At 39.7% G+C, this 19,349-nt stretch overlaps 1 protein-coding gene across 5 annotated transcripts in view; it reads left to right on the top strand.

Moving 5' to 3' along the window:
• mast2 (microtubule associated serine/threonine kinase 2) overlaps nucleotides 1-19,349 on the top strand; it is a 143,870-nt gene that overhangs the window by 28,832 nt on the left and 95,689 nt on the right. Inside the window, exon 1 of one of the 5 annotated variants that reach the window (XM_085252932.1) lies at nucleotides 15,306-16,737. The exons of the other annotated variants lie outside the window; for them this stretch is intronic. Within the exon in view, the coding sequence (XP_085109058.1) occupies nucleotides 16,699-16,737 (39 nt within the window). The 5' untranslated portion in view covers nucleotides 15,306-16,698. Of the gene's footprint in view, nucleotides 1-15,305; nucleotides 16,738-19,349 lie in introns of those variants that run through there. 5 annotated transcript variants of the gene reach the window in all.

Raw genomic sequence — 19,349 nt, 5'->3', positions numbered from 1 at the left:
CATTAACACTGTTTCACAATAACATTTCCTTAGCGTGACTTTCTGGAGTGTAACACTGCACATCCCAAAAACAAGTCCCAAAATGTACAATACCTACTTTTTTAAACAAGCTTTTTTTATAGAAAGTAAATACATTTTTTACCGCCATTACATACCTGTGTTGTAACGGAACTTGAAATGGACTGTATCAAGAGCTCTGTTAGTCTTACTGAGAACTCAATTCATTCATTCATATAGCTTATATAGCTTTATTCTTTTCATTTTGACTAGCTCACATCCCCGGTCATTTTAGAAACAACAAACATATATGTCTTTGGAATATGGGAAGAAACCCTCCAAAGCACAGGAAGAACATGAGCATAGAAAGAACTGGCTAATTCAAAATACCTTTTTTTTTTTAGTAGAATATACAAATCAAGTTACAGTAATGTACAAAAGTCTTAAGTCTTGATATTTTGCTTCCAAGAAGACAGACATTGCAGTCATTTTTTTAAAAGTGGTCTTGAGCAACAGTACTCTTTCAGTTTTCCTTTGATCATTGGTTACTTTTGCACTCATTTCCAGTCTTTTACCTGACAGTAATAAGAATGTTTTTAAGACACTTGAAACTGATCTATAAATCATTCAAGTGTATAAAACAACACCTAACTCAAGTGATGAATGAGTGCTATGTCTGCATATACAGTGGTCCCTCATTTATCGCGGAGTTACGTTCTAAAATTAACCTGTGAAGTAGCCAGCTTTATATTTTACAATTATTATAGATGTTCCAATGCTGTAAACCCCCTCACTACACACTTTATACACTTTTCTCAGACAAGCACGAACATTTTCACACTTTCCTCTCTTGTTTAAACACTTTCAAAGTTCAAGCCTTGGTAGAAAAATAGGTCCAGTAATATAGAATGAAACCAAAGATCAAAGCCTGTTATCAGGTCCAGAACATGGGAATAGAGCAGCTGCCAGAGAATAAAACATTAATGAATAAATGGTATGGAAGTAGAGGAAGCAAGAAGAATGATTTGAGTAAAGTTTGACTTATCTGACTCTTTTGTTTCGCTTAATGTGCCTTATAATGGGATGAGCCTTATGGTCCCCAAAATACGGTAACTTCTACCTTCCTTTAGCATGTCCAGAAGTCCTACTTTTTGTGCGATGGTTAGCATCTTGCTCTGACTTTTGGTTGCTACTGCAGGTGTCGTTGACGGTGCAAAACGTTTTGTCGACATTGTTGTGTTTGTTGGGGAGTAAACTTACAAACATACAGTACAGCACTTCAGAGTCACACTGCTAGCGATTGAAGATTTCTGTAAATTTGACAAGATGAACGCATTTTGTATTGGACAGGAGACACGACACAAGATTGATTGACACTGGTCTACAGCCAATCAGGACGCAGACGCAAAAGCTGAACCGCATTATCGCAAGGGACCACTGTAACAGATAACTTGGCAAAGAACCACATTGAAATTCTATCTCCAGGCACGTTGTTACTAGTGCCTAATTCTTAACATGAAATTAACGACAGCAGGCGAACGTTATCTGAAAGTCATGTCCTTAAGAAGTAGGAAAAAAATCTAGCAAAGACCTGTTTAAAAAACCTGAGAGGTGCATCTGGCCCATCTACTGCGTCTACCAAAGCCTCATCAGAAACGGTCTCAGCGATAGGGTGGCTTTCATTCTTTTCATTCTTCAGGAAGGGAAAAAAGGAAACATCGGTGGAAGCTTTGTCGTGGTTTGGGAATGCATTTGGCCATGTCATGTTGGGATTCTTGTCAAATCAGAAGAAAATACTCTCAGATTTTGATCCACCATGCATGGTTGCCTGGAAAGCATCTGATTAGCAACAGCTATGACACAAGATCCCAAACACACTGGAAATGCATTAAAAGCATACCTGGATAGAAAAACACACAGTTGAGCAGTATCAGTCATAGATTGACCTCCGCAGAAGCAGCCTGGGTGAATGGAACAGCAGGCAGGCAGCGTCTAAAGCAGAGCTTTGGAATGGCCTTCAAGAAGCTTTAGAACTATTTCCTGCTTTATACATGTTATAAACAATAAATTGCAACACTTAGTCTGCTCAGCTCGACTCTCCAACAAGCGTGGGTGATATGGCCTAACAACTATATGATGGCATTTCAAGGACATTTTCGACTTACACTATTCAAATTAAAATAAAAAGAATACAATTTAAACAGGCGAACTGAAGAGGATTGAAGGAGAACCTAGAGTTTCTTGGGATTTGGGTTTTTTTGGGTTTGTGAAGTCATTTCTTATAGTTAATTGAGAAGCTGAAGTAGAGTATTTGTAACCAAAGTGTTTGGCTGTCAAATGTGAAGGGCAGAGAGAACGCTGGCAGGGCCAGCCGCCGGCCTGACTTCCCGTCTCACACCTCAGCAAATAAGAGATTCAGCATCTCCAGTGGAGCATGCTGTGATGAGATGAAAAATATTGTGCAGAAGGAAGGATGGGGGAGTGTGGGGTGGGCAGCACTGTGACAGGCTGACTAAATAAATCAAGCAATAGCGCAATAACAAAACTTGCACAGGGGGTACAGGAGGTGAGCGAAGGTGCTTGGAGATGGATGAATGTGAGATGGAGGTGAAGTAAGGAGCTTTGTGTGGTCTTATGTACCTGCTGTCAGCTCTGTCAGAGGAAGTGCTTCCTATTAAGTTAATAGACTTTTTGCCTGGGATGGGATAGGCTACTACTACTACTACTACTACTACTAATACTAATAATAATAATAATAATATTGAAAGGATCTAAAATCCTCCTCAGCATTTTGTTTATGATTAACACTTGGAATTGTGTCACTAATACACTGGAGGCGTGCCTCCTCTTGCTAAATTTTGCTTTTAGTCAGATGTAACCTTGACATAATTACATTAATACTGAGTAAAAAAAAATAAATCAGTATCTTTCCCAGAAATTACCTGAAAAATGCGGCTAATTCCTTTCATTTTGCTTCCTCAAAGTCAAAAAATGCTGTAAAATGACACTTAATTATCTTTTAGACTAGTCTTGAGCATCATGCCTCACCATAGCCTTATTTTATTTGCATTTGTGTGACAGTTTTTCAGCTTTAATTTTCTGCCCCCCTAAATGTTTCTCTTATTTATGTATTGATATTGTTCTTAAGAGTCATTTGTAGATTCACATTTATCTTGTTTTGTTAGCATTTTAACCTTGGTAACATCCATCAATGTCCAGAACTCCTCCCAGCCCACCTCCTCCAGCTTAGCCAGGGGAACACTGAGGTTCTCCCAGGCTCGTCGAGAGATGCAGTCTCTGTAGCATGTCGTGGGTGTATAGCATGTCTGTAGCATGTCGTGAGTGTATGTCCCACTGGGCCCTCCTCCCAGTGGGACATATGCCTAGAACAATGCCTAGAACATCTAACCCAGGAGGAGACCACCTCAAGCTGCTTCTTTCAGAGAAAGCTCATTTCCATCGCTTCTGTCTCCAATCTCATTCTTTCACCATCAAAATAACTGACAATAATAGGCATAATAAAAGCTTCAGGCATAGATTAAGAGAGTTATGGTGTTTTTTCTTTGCTCTGTCTGGTGCCAGATGGCTGCATCACATTTACAATTTACTGGCATAGGGCATTAATTAAAATGTTAACAATTAAATCGAACGACTGGTACATCTGTTTGTTTTTTTTTATTTATTTTGTCAGAAATCTGTTTTTATTTGTATCATATGTTTCCCACATTTCTTTGAGAACATCCACTGTTTTGATGTTGGACATTGTTCTGAGGAATGCTCAGTCATAAGCAAACACATTTCCTCTCACTGTTCCTTTTTCATTAGGCAGTTTCTTTTTCTTTGCTCTCACTCTCAGATTAGTTTTCAGCTCATTAGACCAACTTCATTTAGTTCTTGTGTCTCTCTCAAAATGATAAAATGAGACTAGATCTTGGTTATGTTTCTTAACAAATTCTGGTACCTTTTCAGGTAAAGAAAAACACAAACGCATTTTTACCTTCTGATTTCAGATAAGGCATTGTAAAGTACTTCCTCATATTAATCCACAAAGGAATTTGATCCTATAATCAAATAATAATCTTTTTTTTTTTTTCATTTCAGCAATTTGCTAAATCTGCAAAAAAAAAAAAATTCATTTAACAATTTCAAACATTTATGAAATTATTATTATTGGTTGAAGTGCATATTTTATGAACAATAATTAATGCGTTTTGTTTTGGGGCGACTGCACCTTCCAGGTAAAAGTCTTTCATTTTTGGACAAACCGAACATAGTTTGAGATTATTTTCTTCACCTTGGAAACTTCTGACTGAGATATTCTAACTGAAAATGTAGTTTTCATTGCCTTCTCACTGGGGTATGTTTGTATGTATAAATGAAGGTTGAGATGCAGGTTGCCAATGAAAGGTTTGCTGGTATGTAGATTTAAAAGGCAGGCAGATGTGGATAATTTTTTACAATAATTTATTGAAATGTGTTTATTTTGTTGTAGCTATGAGGTCAGTTTTAAATTACAGACCGTGATTGGTTCGTTCTTTCACGTTTAGGGTCCTGTTTGTTTTTATATTGTCTTTATTTTAGTATAGCTAATACCACACCTGTAATGTTATGCCTTCTTACACTAAATATATGTTTTTGGCCTGATAACGTGACCTCAGTCGTGTCACTCATTTCTGTTAGCTAGCAAAGCAGCTTGCTAGCTAACAAGTAGGCATAGTAGATTTGAACGATTACTAGTCAAACAGTAACCGTGAATATGAATGCCAACTTCAAATGAGTGACTTGTTTAAATTCCACAGTTTTATTCAAAGATCACTATGTCCTGATTTAGATGGTAATCAGCTATTGTTAAACTATTATTATAAAAACTCAAGAGTAGCTGCTGATGGGCAGTTTTCGTTTTTGTTTTCTGCTATAACGCTCTCTCCTCCTCACTGGCCCCAGAGCAAATGTCAGCATGAGGTGAGTTACCAAAACCTAAATTCTAATTTAACTTCAAGTCATTTTAAATCCATTTATTTTCTCCAAATAAATTCCAACTCTGTTAATTTTGCATAAAACCTGCTAAAAAGTGCTGTTTTGTGTCTTCTTTAACGCTTAATGCTAAGACCATTAGTAGGTTGTGTGAGCATGTATGTTAAACTACCAACCATGTTTGATTGAGCTACATGGAAAGTGCCGTGGTTGAATTATTGATAGCCTAATGGCTTTTATGGAAACCCGCTTTACTTAGTTTTATTAACTCACCCTCCACCTTTTTATGCTTTGTAAGCACGCATGCACTAAAGCACCCCCCCCCCCCCCCCCCCCCACACACACACACACACACACACACACACACACACACACACACGCCAATGAATAGTTATTAATTAGGAGAGTGAGCTATTACCTCTGATGCAGCGGGGCAGGGACATTCTGTGTTATGTAGTTTAATATGTGGTTTTAGGTCTAAGCTGACCCACCTGCCTTATCTAGTCTAAAACCTAATGTCTAACATAAATCACACTAACAGGGTTATAGCACTGCTACCCATCTTTTGTGTTTCCTCATGCTGCCCCTGCTGTTTGTCTTTTCCTTTTATATCCTTATTCTTTTATTCATCCTTCAGCTTCTGTTCAACCTGGTACTTTCCTGTTAGGTCAGCCTGTCTTATAAGTTTTAGTTGCGAACAGTAACAACTCATTTAAAACTTTTACTGCAGACCTGATCTCCATTTCTTTACCGGGAGGCTTGGTGGTGGTGGTGGGGAGAATCATCAGTTTCAGCAGATATGTGATCTCTATCGACCAGATCATTTTAGAAGAAGATCCTATTACGGATTCTTTCTTCCTCCCCTCCCTTTCTATCTCCTTCCAGCTCCTCCTGTGTTTTTTCTCTCCTGCATTATGTTGCTGGATATCCATCACAGTACAATGTATTGATTTGTACTGTAGGCATTAATTATTAGGGGGAAAAAACCCTGTTCCCTGCTCTTTAGGGACTGAGTGCAGCATGAAAAATAACCATAAGTTTAATCACTGATGCTGCTGACAGTTGTTAGGCAGTTTGGTTATTAACAGGCACATTTAATGAAGCTACAGCCACAGCATTAGTCATTTGTGAAGGCTTGATTCTGCATGAAGATGTTTGTTTGCTCTTTTCTTCATTTTGAAATTCAGTTGATTACAGAAAAGCACTTTGATTCCTAGACAACAGGTGCTTTATGACACCATGGTAAAATCCAAACTCCCAGAAAGCCTCAGATCAGCTGAAACACTCAGTTTATTTAAATCCAGGTTGAAGACTCACCTGTTCTCAGCTGCATTTGAATAAAACACCAAATCCACACTTTTAAGCATAAATTTCAAAACGTACATTTTAACTACTGATTTTATCTACTGTTTGTTTTTGGGTTTTTTTTTTATCAATTTTAAATCATGCTTTTTATTTGTTTTTGTTTTTTAATGTCTCTGTAAAGCACTTTGAATCACCTTGTTGTTGAATTGTGCTATATAAATAAACTTGCCATGCCATTGACCAGTTATGTTATTGATTAGTGTCACCGCTCAAAGGGGATTTAGCGTCGTGGCTACGTGGTTTGACTGGTCTGTCTAGCAGCTTCAGGTTTATTGAGATCCAATCACAAAATAGTTAAAAATAAGAAAAGATTCATGTTTAAAACCAAGCTAAGCATGAGCCAAAGTGTCATTTGGTCCTTCTTAATATACGTAGACTGTTCTTACTTCCTTTCCATCACATGTAACTGCACCACACAAATCCTCTTTAGAGAGATTTCAGAAACACTTATCATGTCTCACCATGTGCTATAATGCTTTCTGAGTCACTCATGCAGCCGGAATCTAAAAGTGTCTGAATACACAAGTAGGCATTTAAATGCCATTTGGAGGGGAATTGCAAGGTTACATCTTCATCTCATAGAGCTCTAAGTTTCATACAATAAGGGGGGCTGGAAGAGAGGATGAAATAATGTCACAGGTGTGGATTTCCCCATCTAACTTTTATTAAAAATAGACTTTAAAGTGACTTAAGTTTGTTTTACTTCACAATGGCTGTATCACATGAAAGAGCTTGGAAGTCAGAGGAAAGAAAAGGTTTTCAGAATTGAAGTTCATAGTGATAATAATATGTGAAGTTAAATGAGGCAACATTAAATGACATATTGTTTTGTTTTTGCTCCATGACTCTGGTCTGGTTTTTTTTTTTTTGGGGGGGGGGTTGCGTTTTTTATATGAAATAAAAATAATGATAATATATTTTCAATCTAGCTCATACTGGAAAATTCCACTTAACATCGACTACTCCTTTACCCATCACTTTCTAGCGTAACGTCCAAGGACATCCTGCTTGACTCCTTCAGGACATAGTAACCATTTCTGACAGAAGCATGAGGCAGAATAGAGCTGGTATACATGGAGGAGACAGAAGGATGGAAACGAAACACTTCATTTTGCATGATGAAACTCTTTTAGGCTGAGTGCCAGTACCTCATCTCTGTGCTGTTACAGATAAATTAAAAGTTGTATTTCTTACTGAAAAGAAGAGACTGGGAATCATTCTTGTACGATTCCCAGTCTTGTAAGGCTTCAGGCTTCATTTAAGTACACATTCAGTAGCTTTTAACATAGTTTTTATCAGCAGTAATGTTACTTAGTTGAGGTCTGGGTTCAACTGGAGCAGCCAAGCATCTCAATTCTTTTCTTCTTATAGCCGTTCTATATAAATTCTCTGGTGTGCTCGGGATGTTGCATTACACAATTTTTAACCAAGCTTTAGCTGTTGGACAGATGGTCACACATTTCACTCGAGAATACTTTGGACTACAGAGGAGTTCAGTGACTGAACCATTTAACCTTTGAACTCAGGCCTGCAGTTTGCAGTTTTTCTGAGCATTGCACAGTCTGACCTTGGGGTGAATTCACTGGAGCTGGGCACTTTGTTAACACACTGCTGAATGTTCCAGACCAGAACTACGCCTGAAAAACTGAAGAAGCTTCTCTGATGAGAGGTGAAACGTCTTCAAGAAACTCAAAAAAGTCCAGTTGCTTTTCTGTCCAAGCTCTTGAGATTACAATGACGTGGATGGCTGAGCCCTTCACAGACATATTCTATGGAAGTAGTTTCTCAAAGGGTATACTTTCAAAGTATAACACAGAGTCCTGTGAAAACAAAACTAGTTTATTTGCACTTGGGTGAGAACAGAAGGTCCTAAAAACGCCAGAGGTGGTAAAATCTATTCTTGGGAGCTATGTCCTCTTTCAGAGTGACATGAGAGGGAAACACATTCCAGGCAGTTCAGCAGTGCTGTGCGTTAGATAACTGAGTGTCGGCTAGCATGCCTTTTGGGCTTCAGACATTGATCACGATATATGACGAATAATCTGCATAACAGTTGGGGCTAAATGTCACATTTTTGGGTCCGAAAATGTCAGAAAATCAATGATCAGATTTAGTCTGCTGGCAGTTTGTGTGTTATTTTCCTGTTCACCTCCTTCTCTTTGTCCTGAATGTGCGTACTTGGGTGTTTTAAATCAGCCTTATAACAATAAAGGCGATTTGCACAATGAGAGAGTAAACTTTTAAGCCTTGTCAGCAATTATAATCAGTCAGATTGATGTGGTCTGCTCTTGTCTAGATTTTCATTATAATAGAAAGCCTTGCAGTGCTTGCCAACAGTGGTATGTTAGGTGTAGTCTAGTCATTTACCCCTCACGGTCATCTGGTTTCCTCTCTCACTCTGTCTGCTAATAGCAGACTTTATTCATTTGCCTGGAACTTTTATGTCATTTACAAGCTAAAATGTTTAAAAGAAGTCCAAAAATAAAAACCAGAAACCTCAACTGAGTCTGTGCTTCAGTAACTAGAGGAAACAGACGATTAATTCTCCTTTCACATCGGAAAACATTTACAAGACTACAATAATAATAATGCTTTGGTTACAGCGTGAACATAATAAGTAGCAAAGGTTCAATAAGGAGTTAAAGCATCACCTTAAAGGCACTCAAAATTGTTGAGTGGCATCGTGATCTGTACTGAGATTAGGAGGCAGGGGGGAAAAAGCCTGGAGCGGTGGAAGTATGCACAGGAGAGAAGAGGAAGCAATGTGTGTAAATGTGAGGGAGATGGGTGGAACAATGAAGCTCCAAGGAATAGATGTAATAAAGTTAGCTGAGTTTAAATGTCTGGGGTAAGCCATCCAAAGCAATGGACACTGCGCAAGAGAGGTGAAGACGAGTCCAGGCAGGGTGAGTGGGTGCAGACGAATGTCAGGGCTGATTTGTGATTTAAGGATAGAAGCGAGACTGAAAGGGAAGGTTTAGGACGTCTTAGAAATGAGCAGATCAGAGGGACAGCTCAGGTTGAGCAGTTTGGAGAAAAAGAAAAAGCAGTAATGCTGAGATGGTTTGGACATGGTCAGTGGAGCGAAGTGAATATATCGGACAAAGGGTGTTGGATATGGAGCTGCCTGGCAGGAGGAGGTAGGTAAAGATAACATGCAGTATCATTGGTTTTGTATTTTATCAGAAATGACGTAGGCTTCAGTGTAGCATTATGCTGGATGCTTCCTGCACTTCAATTACATTAACAAATACATTCAAACAATGTCCTGTTCTGTTTGGGATGAGGTAATTCAGTTTTGACAGTATCTTCCATCTCTGATGACGGAGAGGAAATTGAATTGTGTTTCCATCTCAGCTCCCCCTCCCTGCCTGCCTCCTCTGATCTGTTTTTCTTCTACATCTCTCCTTTTTGCTGTGAGGTTGGAAACTCTTCCTGGAATGAAATCCCTGTGTTAGTATTGAATTCTTTCTGTTTACTTGCAGCTTTTCTTTATCTTCCGATTAGAGCTAATGCACAGACTAAAAATGTCACCAACAGATTGATTAAAATATTCCAGTGTAAAAGTATGTGCAAAGAATAATTTAGCTTGTGTGTTGTTTTGTGTTACCTGCAATCTTGTAATCCTCCCTCATATGTCAACCTGCCTCATGTATCATCCTCTCTTTCTGTCTCTCTGTTATGAACTATTACATGAATTCGGGGCCATGCCAGACTCAAGTCTGCCTCAAACAGTAAAGCAACCCAGGACTTTAGTCCAGTACGACTCAGTAAAGCATCTTTCCTACTTTTACTGGATGTAAATGTAGGTTCCATTAAAGGGGCATGTTTCAATCTGCCAGACGTCTGAATGTCAGTCCTGGTGCTCTTCGAGTTGTACCTATTGCAAGAAATGATTGGGTGTTGTCTTGTTTTCGGACGAGCAGTATTATTGTGCAGAATATGGCTCGAGCCCTACAACTTTCAACAGTACTTCTCTGCAGCCTTTTTTTTTTAATATATACAAACTCAAGATGGCAAATAGCCAGCGGTGTGTGCTGAAGGGTTTGGGAAAGATAAACAAGCAGGATTTCATGTGCTTTGATAAAATCTATTAAGAGAGAAGAGTTGTCCATTAATGTGACTGCTTGCATTCTGAAGTGGTACTGAGGGGAAAAGGGTAAATATAAGTTATGTTTTATGGGCAACAAAAGTGATGTCCCATCTGCTGGCACGAGGCACCCTTTGGTAGGATTGTCTGAGCGGTGACACCTGTCATTCAGGCGAATACAGCAATGAGTATTAGCGCCCTCGGGACTGGTAGAGATAGTACAGAGATGTGGCGACATGACTGTTTGCGTGCGAAGTGACCATTGTGTCACAGATAAATGGGTCCTTAGTGAAACTGCCGTATAGCACCAAACCACAACAACAACAGCCTCAGGGCAGGTTATATTGTAAGGTAAAGGCTCTGCATTGAAAAAGGAACAGGATGGAACAGCATGTCTGTCTTTAGGAACTTATCATCTCTTTGAAACAGGGTGCAGTGTTTGTTGCTGTTTGTTGTGGCTTGACTGAACAGACATTAAACACACACACCATTGCGCATTGAGCCAGAGCTGCTGCAGTCGCCAGCAGTCTTTTGAACTGAGTTTGAACTTACACACATGCACACACCTACTTACATACATATAGATGCACGGCGATATCTTACGTCAGTGTAACCTTTTGACCTACTATAGCTGCACAGTATGCCAAAGCACATTTTGCATGATAGAGATCAATTCAAAGCAGGATACAGAGAGAAGATTTGACTTGGCGAGCCCCTGATACTACAGTCCTAATCTGTGTGTCTGTGTGTGTGTGTGTGCATTTGGATTTTTGTATCATCAAGAGCTTGTTTCTCACTATGTCTTTACCCCTGACAGCAGACATAGTCAAGTTTAGCTTTAGCCCTTATCATGAGGACTGGAGTCTGGCTTCCTCTGCCCTTTATTGAGAGCCTTGAAATGACTGTAGAGTGTGACTGACAGAGAACAGAGCCTTCTGGATCTTATTTAGGATTATTAAATATTGTTTCCCTTGGGATTAGTGGTTGAATGTAAACATTCATATTGGAATCCTTTTAAAACATCTTTAGTTCTCTTGTTGCATTTACTGTAGCATAGAGAAAATGACAAATAACAAAAAATAAACATTCAGTTTAGATAATCTAAAAAAGAGCCAAGATAAAATTAAAATCCGTTTCAGATTCCTTATTGTCAGTGCACAGTTATCCAGTGATTAATAATCCAAACCCGAAACTGTTAATTGCACAAGTGACTCAAAAGCTGTAGCATTACACACAGATGGTCCTTGAGCCATGCTGGATCCACGCACAGCTACTCTGTGTTTCCCAGACGGCTTCATTTCTGTACTTCCTAATTATGTTATCTACCACTTTCTAGTCATACATTTCATTTAATCCAGTTTACAAAAGTTGAGACTTGAAGGGAAGACAGGCCACATTAGTCTTTGTCTTAATTTGTACTCTGTACCTCTACCCTAGTTCTCTCTATCCTCTCTTTCTTCTGCCCTTTCTCCCTCTCACAGTGTAAAGCCTTTTCAGGCTTACTCAGCATTTTCTTATCAATGCCCCGATGGGGACAAAGCTTTATGCAACGGCTGTGTGTCCACATCTTTCTTGCTCTTATTTCCCTCTCTTCGTTCGCTTTTTCTCTTTAGCTTTCATCTGCTTTCAGCATCAACACATTGTTCTATATAAACCATCTGCAAAAATCAAGAATAAGTCGACCAGTCACTCAGACTTCAGGAAACCCAAAAATGATGTCACCATCTCTCACAGCAAAACAAAGAAACCATGGTCATTACAGACGAGAATAAGCACAGAAAGAAAAGCGGACTGTTCAGCCGGATTTCTCTTACCTGGACCAAATGAACCACATCTCCATACGTAGAGCTATTAAGCCGCTGCAGCTGTGAACAGCTTTGTGTATGATAAAGAAGTGGTGCGTTGAAAGGCAAAGCTGGATTGAAAAGTGATTTCAGAGCTTTGTGGTTATGTAAGATCGCAGCTCTTTCAAGTGTGTGCATTTTAGTTGGTCTCTATTATTGTGGAAATTGCACCCTCTGCCTCCTGTCACTGATGGAGTTGAATAACACTGTGTTCACATTCTTCATCCTGTGCCAAACACCTTCATGTTTAATTTATTCAGACTGAGCTTTCTCCTGCTGTCCTGTCTGACACACACATCCAAATACACCGTCAGCACAATGCTCAGACAGAGCAGCACGCAACCTGTCTGCATAATGCAGACACACACACACAGAGCTGTCATCCTACTACTCATTTCATAGTTTTCATTTTCGGGCGGGGCTGTTGCATAGTGCTGTTTGATACCTTTCTCTACAGCTCTCTGTTAATGCTTTTATTTTTTCTATTAATCTTCCAATTGCTTGTTTCTTTAGGACTGTCCATTATCGCACTGGACAAATGTAGTATTGTGTTTATATAATTGTTGTGACTGATTTCCTGGCATTAACTTTATTTCCCCTGAAACTCATTTACTCCGATTGTTTTATTTCAGCGTGTCTGTATACACATGCATGACTCTGAGATATCCGTCAGGCTGCTGTCCAGACAGCCAGCCAGCTGGCTGCAGGACAGTTTGACTAATAGTAGACCAACCCATCAAGCTGATGAATGAAGCAACACAAACAGGAGCTCTTTATCTCAGCTCCTTTATTATACAAAGAAGATGACCATCGTGTCTGGCACAACAGCCTGTATTCCAAACCCTCAACCAATTTAACACGAAATATCAGGTATCAATAACATGATTTCATATTGTCTGTTTATTGAGCCACATTGCAATGGCCCATTAACTTGACGACAACACAAATGTTGTTAAATCTTGTGTATTTGGTAGACAGATTTCTTTACAGTCAGCTGTGGCCCAGAGCTATTAGTCAGAACCTTCTGTTCAAAAATCTCTGAGGTTATACTGAAAACAGGTTCTTTAAAACAATCTTCCTAAACAGTGAACTAAATTTATAATTACGCAACTTCTAACTAATTTTCTGCACAGCCACACTGCATAGGTCACTGTTACACACTGGATTATGTTAGAAATATGGGCTCAAGGCAGATTTCCCAGTTTTCCAGTATCAAAATGTAATACTAATAAATGGGTAGGTACATACTGCTAAGTACTTAGTACTTATTATAGCTTTAATAATTCTAATTTGTGTCCTGAAGTATGATGTTGAAAGACACGTTGATCATGTCATCTTCATCATCATGATGAGTCTGGCATCTGGTTGGAAGGTGAAATACGATGTCCATGTTGTAGCTGATTTACAAAATGTTCCTGTGAGTTTGTGGGTGCTGGACGCAATGTTACGCAAAATCTGAGTATTATAGGGATAATGTAGTAGAAACAGGATAATAATAGGCATGTGTATCATGCCTTTATTGCCCTTGACCTCTAACCTCACACTGGGTGTGAGTGTAGGTGCCCACATGCTAGACTACTTTCATTTCAGTGTCTCTGTATGCGTTTTAATTTTAGCCAAGCTGCATTCAGTCCACTACACAAGCAGTCAGTCGGTGGGCTACTGTCCACCAGTCTTGTGGCTAAGTGAACATTCCTCTGTGTGGCCCCTTTGGCCTTTGCACTCACTAACACTGGTGCTTTGACCAGAGGATGGGGGCCCAGACAGGGCTGCTGGAGCTCAGTTTGATATGGATTACTCAGGGTCTGATCTCCCTCTACACACACAGCAGTGGCTGAACAGACGAATCTGTCCATGGTCAGTGTTGTGTTTGTGCTGTATACAGTATATATATGCATGCACCAGCAGACATATACTCTCTCTCTTCTGCTTGTTTTTTTCTTTTTTTGCTTGGTTATTCAAACCATCCATTCATTCTCATTACCATTCTCTCATGTCTTTGTGAGTCATCAGTACATGGCTCTCTGTGGCGTGTAGGAGGACTCCAGACGCTCTGCCTTCCTACAGTTCAATCTATCCTTCCATCACTTTTTTGTCCCCATTCCTGTTTTTGTTTTTTTTTTCGCTTCTTTGCTCCTTTGCATCTCTCTTGTTTGTGGAGGAGGATCACCAGTTAAAAATAGTGTTCTGGTGTCACTTACCAAAACCTGTCAAAACAAGATATATCCAGAAAAGGTAAACATTTTCAGATCTTTACAAGTGACAGTTATTGTAATCAATTTTTGATCCAGCTGATTGGCTGAACCTTTATTTTCTTTCTCTGAAAAGAAATTGAAAGTTTCCTTGGCTGTGTGTTTACATCCACCCTCTTTTCATCTTCATCTTAAAACACAAGGTAAAATACGTTTTTAACTCTTTTTATGTAATATTAAAGGGAAAAATGAGACACTTTGAAGCTTTATAAAGGCTCACTTACATGCTTTTGGTCATACCTCCAAGTTCTTGTAAGATGAGGAAAGCGGTGGCTGTAATACCAGCATCTTTAATGCCTATGGCTTTAAGCACAGGTGAACACAGGTGTATGTTTGCGTGTCCACATACTTTTACATACAAACCATCAGGGATAATATTTTTTTTTTAAATTAAAAAGAGAGTTGTGTGAAAAAGTGATCATCCAAAACCTCTGATCAGTGCATTCATGATTAATTCATGTGTATAAAATAATGATGCATTAAGCACACATTGCTCTGTGTGTGCGTGTTGCAAGGTGCAAAGGCAGCATCTTGTTTTGGTTAGAACCAGGCGAGGTTATAGTGACGGATACACAGCGCACACGAGTGGAGAGGGAGGCGGAGCACTTGTCCCTGCTCCATTCATTGTGAGCAAAGCCTCTGTCTCCTGCTTGTGCCTGATAGGCCGTCTCTGCAGAGAGAGAGGGAGAGAAAGAGAGAGAGGTTGAGCTTGTGGAAAAAGAACAGAGGGAGGAGCTGGAGCATGTGAGCATACTGACACATCAGAGAGAGCAAAGAAAGGCAACAACAGAGGGGACGCAGAGATTTGAGGAACAGAAGACAAGAGAAGAGGAAGGAAGGAATCCTCTTGGAATCCTCAGCTGTTCTTCTCAGAGACGGAAACGCTCATCCCTCCTGCCTTGTTCGTCCCCTTGTGTTACTACTCTCAGCTGATCTGGATCTCCTCCTCCCCACAGCCTTTTGGAGAAACACTGAAAACTGAAAGATGCAGGAGAAGGTGCAGGAGAGGACGGCAGAGATGAAGCGATGACTAACATGCATGATGGGGTTGTGTGTGTGTCTGCGAGACCCCTATGGCTTTAACTGTATGGAATCTGGCCCTTTTGGTTGGCATGGAGATGGATGCGAGGTGCCTTCTTGCTTAGTAAATCACTGCTAGCAAACAAACACTTTTTTTTAGTCTACACTCTGTGTCGTCTGGTGAGTCTAACAGCTTTGTGTCTTTCTTTTCTAATCTCAAGCCATAAAACTGATTGAGGAAAAGCAGGCTTTTCTCTAAACTCTGGATTGAGTGTCACTTAGCAGGTTGAGCACATAGGGCCTGTCAGTCCTGACTGATCCCTCCATAGAAAGAAACTCTGGAAGCCTGCTTGCCTGCTTGTGTTTTTGCAGTGATTTCGGGACCTTGTTACAGCTCAGCTCTAATTAAGCCAGAGGCAAGCAAGCTGGTGCCTTCCCATTTATGTTTTGCCTCCTTTCAGTCTCTTTTTCCCCTCCCTCTGTCCACCCCCTGAGGCCTCATCGTCATCATTAATTTCTATTGCAAGCTGCACATGAATAATGGAAGGAGCAGAGTTTCCTCTGGACTAGTGCCTTAGGGGTGGGAGGCAAACGGAGGAGGACAGATGAAGAGACTCGAGAGTCAGAAACCAGAAAAAAGGAGCTGAGCGCCTCACTGTACACTCTGGGAAACTGAGGGGTGTGTCCAGTGCTGAATAAATGAATGGAACATACAGGGAAGATACGGAGGATGAGCTTTCACCATTCTCTACAACAAGTTTGAATACACACAAAAGATAAAGAAATGGAAGAGATCAACATTAGACCAGTCTTCTGTGCTTTTATTTTCCCTCCACAGTTAGTATAACAGCCTTGGATTTTGTATATATATATCAATATATACACACACATATTTTTATTCACCTTATTGACTGAATCCCATCTATTTGGCACTGAAACCTGAAACCGATCACCTCAGTGACGTCTCAGAGAAAAAACAGGACTCTTAAAGCTTCTGATTGAAATGGAAAACGATGACAACCTGATGAGTAAAGCCTTGACGGACAGTAAAGAGGGGTGGAGGCTCTGATCTCACTACTTCCATGTGGACAGACTTCCTAGAAAGTGCCTGAACTTTGTTGCTTTGAAAACAAAAGATACCTAACCTCGCATTATCATGGATGACTCAAGTATTTTGAGACGCAGGGGCCTGCAGGTAGGCTTCTAGTGCTTTTTTTTTTTGCTGTTTGTGTGTGCGTGTGTGCATTTTTTAACTTAAGACTGGAGCATATTATTTCTCTGTAGTTTGCAGAGATAAACTGTCCTGCACTGAAAGGAGAGGTTCAGAATACTTGAATATGCACAGTTTTGATGCTGCTGCATTCGTCAAACATGCACCCAAGCAGTCACGGAGACTGACCCTATCACATCACAATATACCATTATTTGTTCACACTCACTTAAACAGATGCGTAAACCATATCACCAGGCCTATCCAATTTCCCTCTGGTGGAAGTTGGTAAATGATGCAACAGCCTAGTGAACAACAACAAGCAATTGTGTATCATAGCACTCAGAATGTGGACAGCCTGTCAGGTTCATGTCACACCTTTAAATAATAACCATTTATAATTCAAGCAATTAATTTACGAAGGACTATATAAGAGTTTTGTTATCTTTTAGCTCCATGTTCTATTAGTAAGAACATCAGTCTAAAATCTAAACTACTAACTTTAAGGCTACAAATGTGAAATGGAATGAAAACTGATCCTGCTGCTACACCAGACAGTGTCTATCATCCATTTGAATGAATTTTAAAAACAAATTAATTCAGGTTACATAGAACTATGTAAAATCATGTAACATCCCTGCTTGTGTTGTCAAGCCCAATTGTGTATAGGTTCATTCTTCCACTACAAATTACCTTGTCAGTTTTACGGGTGGAGCATCTTGAGTGGTGATATCGATACAAATATCGATACTGCAGTAAATTAAAATACTTTGGGAAGACTATGAACAAAGAGGGCTTACCTCTTGCATCACCATCCTGAGATAACTTGAATTAAATTCAGTGCAAGCTAATTAGCTTGCGCTAATTCAGTGCAAGCTAATGGTCCAGTCACATGACTAAAAATAGGACAGTCCTGACATCTACAAGAAAAAATACATTGTTGGCTGCCTGGTGTTTGTATTACATTGAAGTCACTCTGGGACTGATTGCAGCTAGTGGTGACTAAATGCTTGCAGATAGTTTAAGGGGGGTTGCACACTTGTGACCATGTTTGATTGCAAGGCGATTGCACAGATTGGCTGATAGGAGGCAACCTTTCTGCAAACAGTTGCAGTCTTACGTGGACTGACTGCAGTCACTCTCAGAGTGAAGGTTTGCAAATAATTGCCTCATTTATAAAAGCAGACAGATTGCCAGCATGTTGCCATCAAGCTAAATGAGTCGTTCTCAATGAGTATAACTTGAGGGGACTCAACTCATCTGGTTGCCAGCTGGTTGCATTATCATTACGTTGCTATGGAACAGGAAGGTTTCTGAAGGCAAATGTAACAATTAAATGCACATTTGTGTTAAATGTGAATTTCTGGCTATGTAAACAACGACAGATATGTGATTTTCAACAACTTCAAAAACAACATTTTAAAAAATAGATTGATCCATTAAACCAAGATACATTTTTTTTTGTTTGCATTGTTTTTCCTTCCTTTCCCGCACACGGCTGAAAAGCTGAAAAAGAAGCTTGACAAATGTTGAGTCAGCAGATGGTGTCATCTACATCCTAAATCCGAGAGGCCAAGGACAAATGCACGTGTTAGAGACAGGTTTAGTCTAAGATTAGCTTTTCCTTCAGGTCTTGCCTTACACTGTTAGATTTCCAGGAGAAATGAGGACACAAGGTTCTGCACACAGTGGCGATGAAACGGTGTTCTAGTACTGTATTTATGGTGTTTAAATAGCTTTGTGTCGAGAGGAACTGGGGCTTGAATGAGGCCACCTTGTAAGGAGTGACAACCTGGATTTTCTTAGATTAACTCTGTTTTCCACGTCACAGCGTTGTAGTGTCAGGTCGCAGACAGCTTTTTAGTGCTTTTATTTGTGAACAACAGTTAATCGGTTAATTGAACACACTGCTAAAATGGTTTTGAATTATTGATTTAAAAACGGATTTTCTAAATAACACCAATGTCTAGACAGTCAGACACTGCACACAGTGTTATACTCAAACAACTACAACATCATTTACTACTCGAGTATTTCCATGTAGAGATCAATAACTAATACTGACACCGTTGTAATGTTGACAAATACTAATGAAACCATGTTCTCCCTCAGCACCAGTTAACCAGTTTTTATGTGCTCATGTTCACCAGAAATCGAGAGCTGATAGTTTGTGAGGTTCAATGTTTTAAAGCTTCATCCTTAAATCAGACATTTACTCTTTCACTGTTATGTCTCATCATGGGAAATGACAGGGTAACAATGGTGCTGTATGGTTGTCCTTAGGTGTTTGTTTTTTTTTTGCCAAGCTGACAAACCGAAAACTGACAACTGCTCATTTGTTCATCTGGACACAGCAGCTCTGTCTGGGCTGGGTATATTTGTTGGAAGGGATGTTTACTCTCTGTAAATCTCTTTATGGCTAAGTGCCCACAGTTGGATACAAACCCTGTCGGCTGGACAGATTAAAAGCACAACCAGCTGCCATGAATTGCTAGACATGGACCCAAATGTAGACTAACCAGACTCACTGAACAAACTGAAAAAGCACCTTTATTTAAAAGGTGGATTATTAAAAACAACAGAGTCCATACAAAAAA

This window comes from Mchenga conophoros, linkage group LG17 (genome assembly GCF_057382185.1).
Source record: "Mchenga conophoros isolate Kocher_MC1m ecotype Shallow Benthic linkage group LG17, M_conophoros_male_GT1.1, whole genome shotgun sequence".
NCBI lineage: Eukaryota > Metazoa > Chordata > Actinopteri > Cichliformes > Cichlidae > Mchenga > Mchenga conophoros.
Note: the sequence above shows the minus strand (reverse complement) of the source record. Positions and strands in the feature narration are given on the sequence as shown.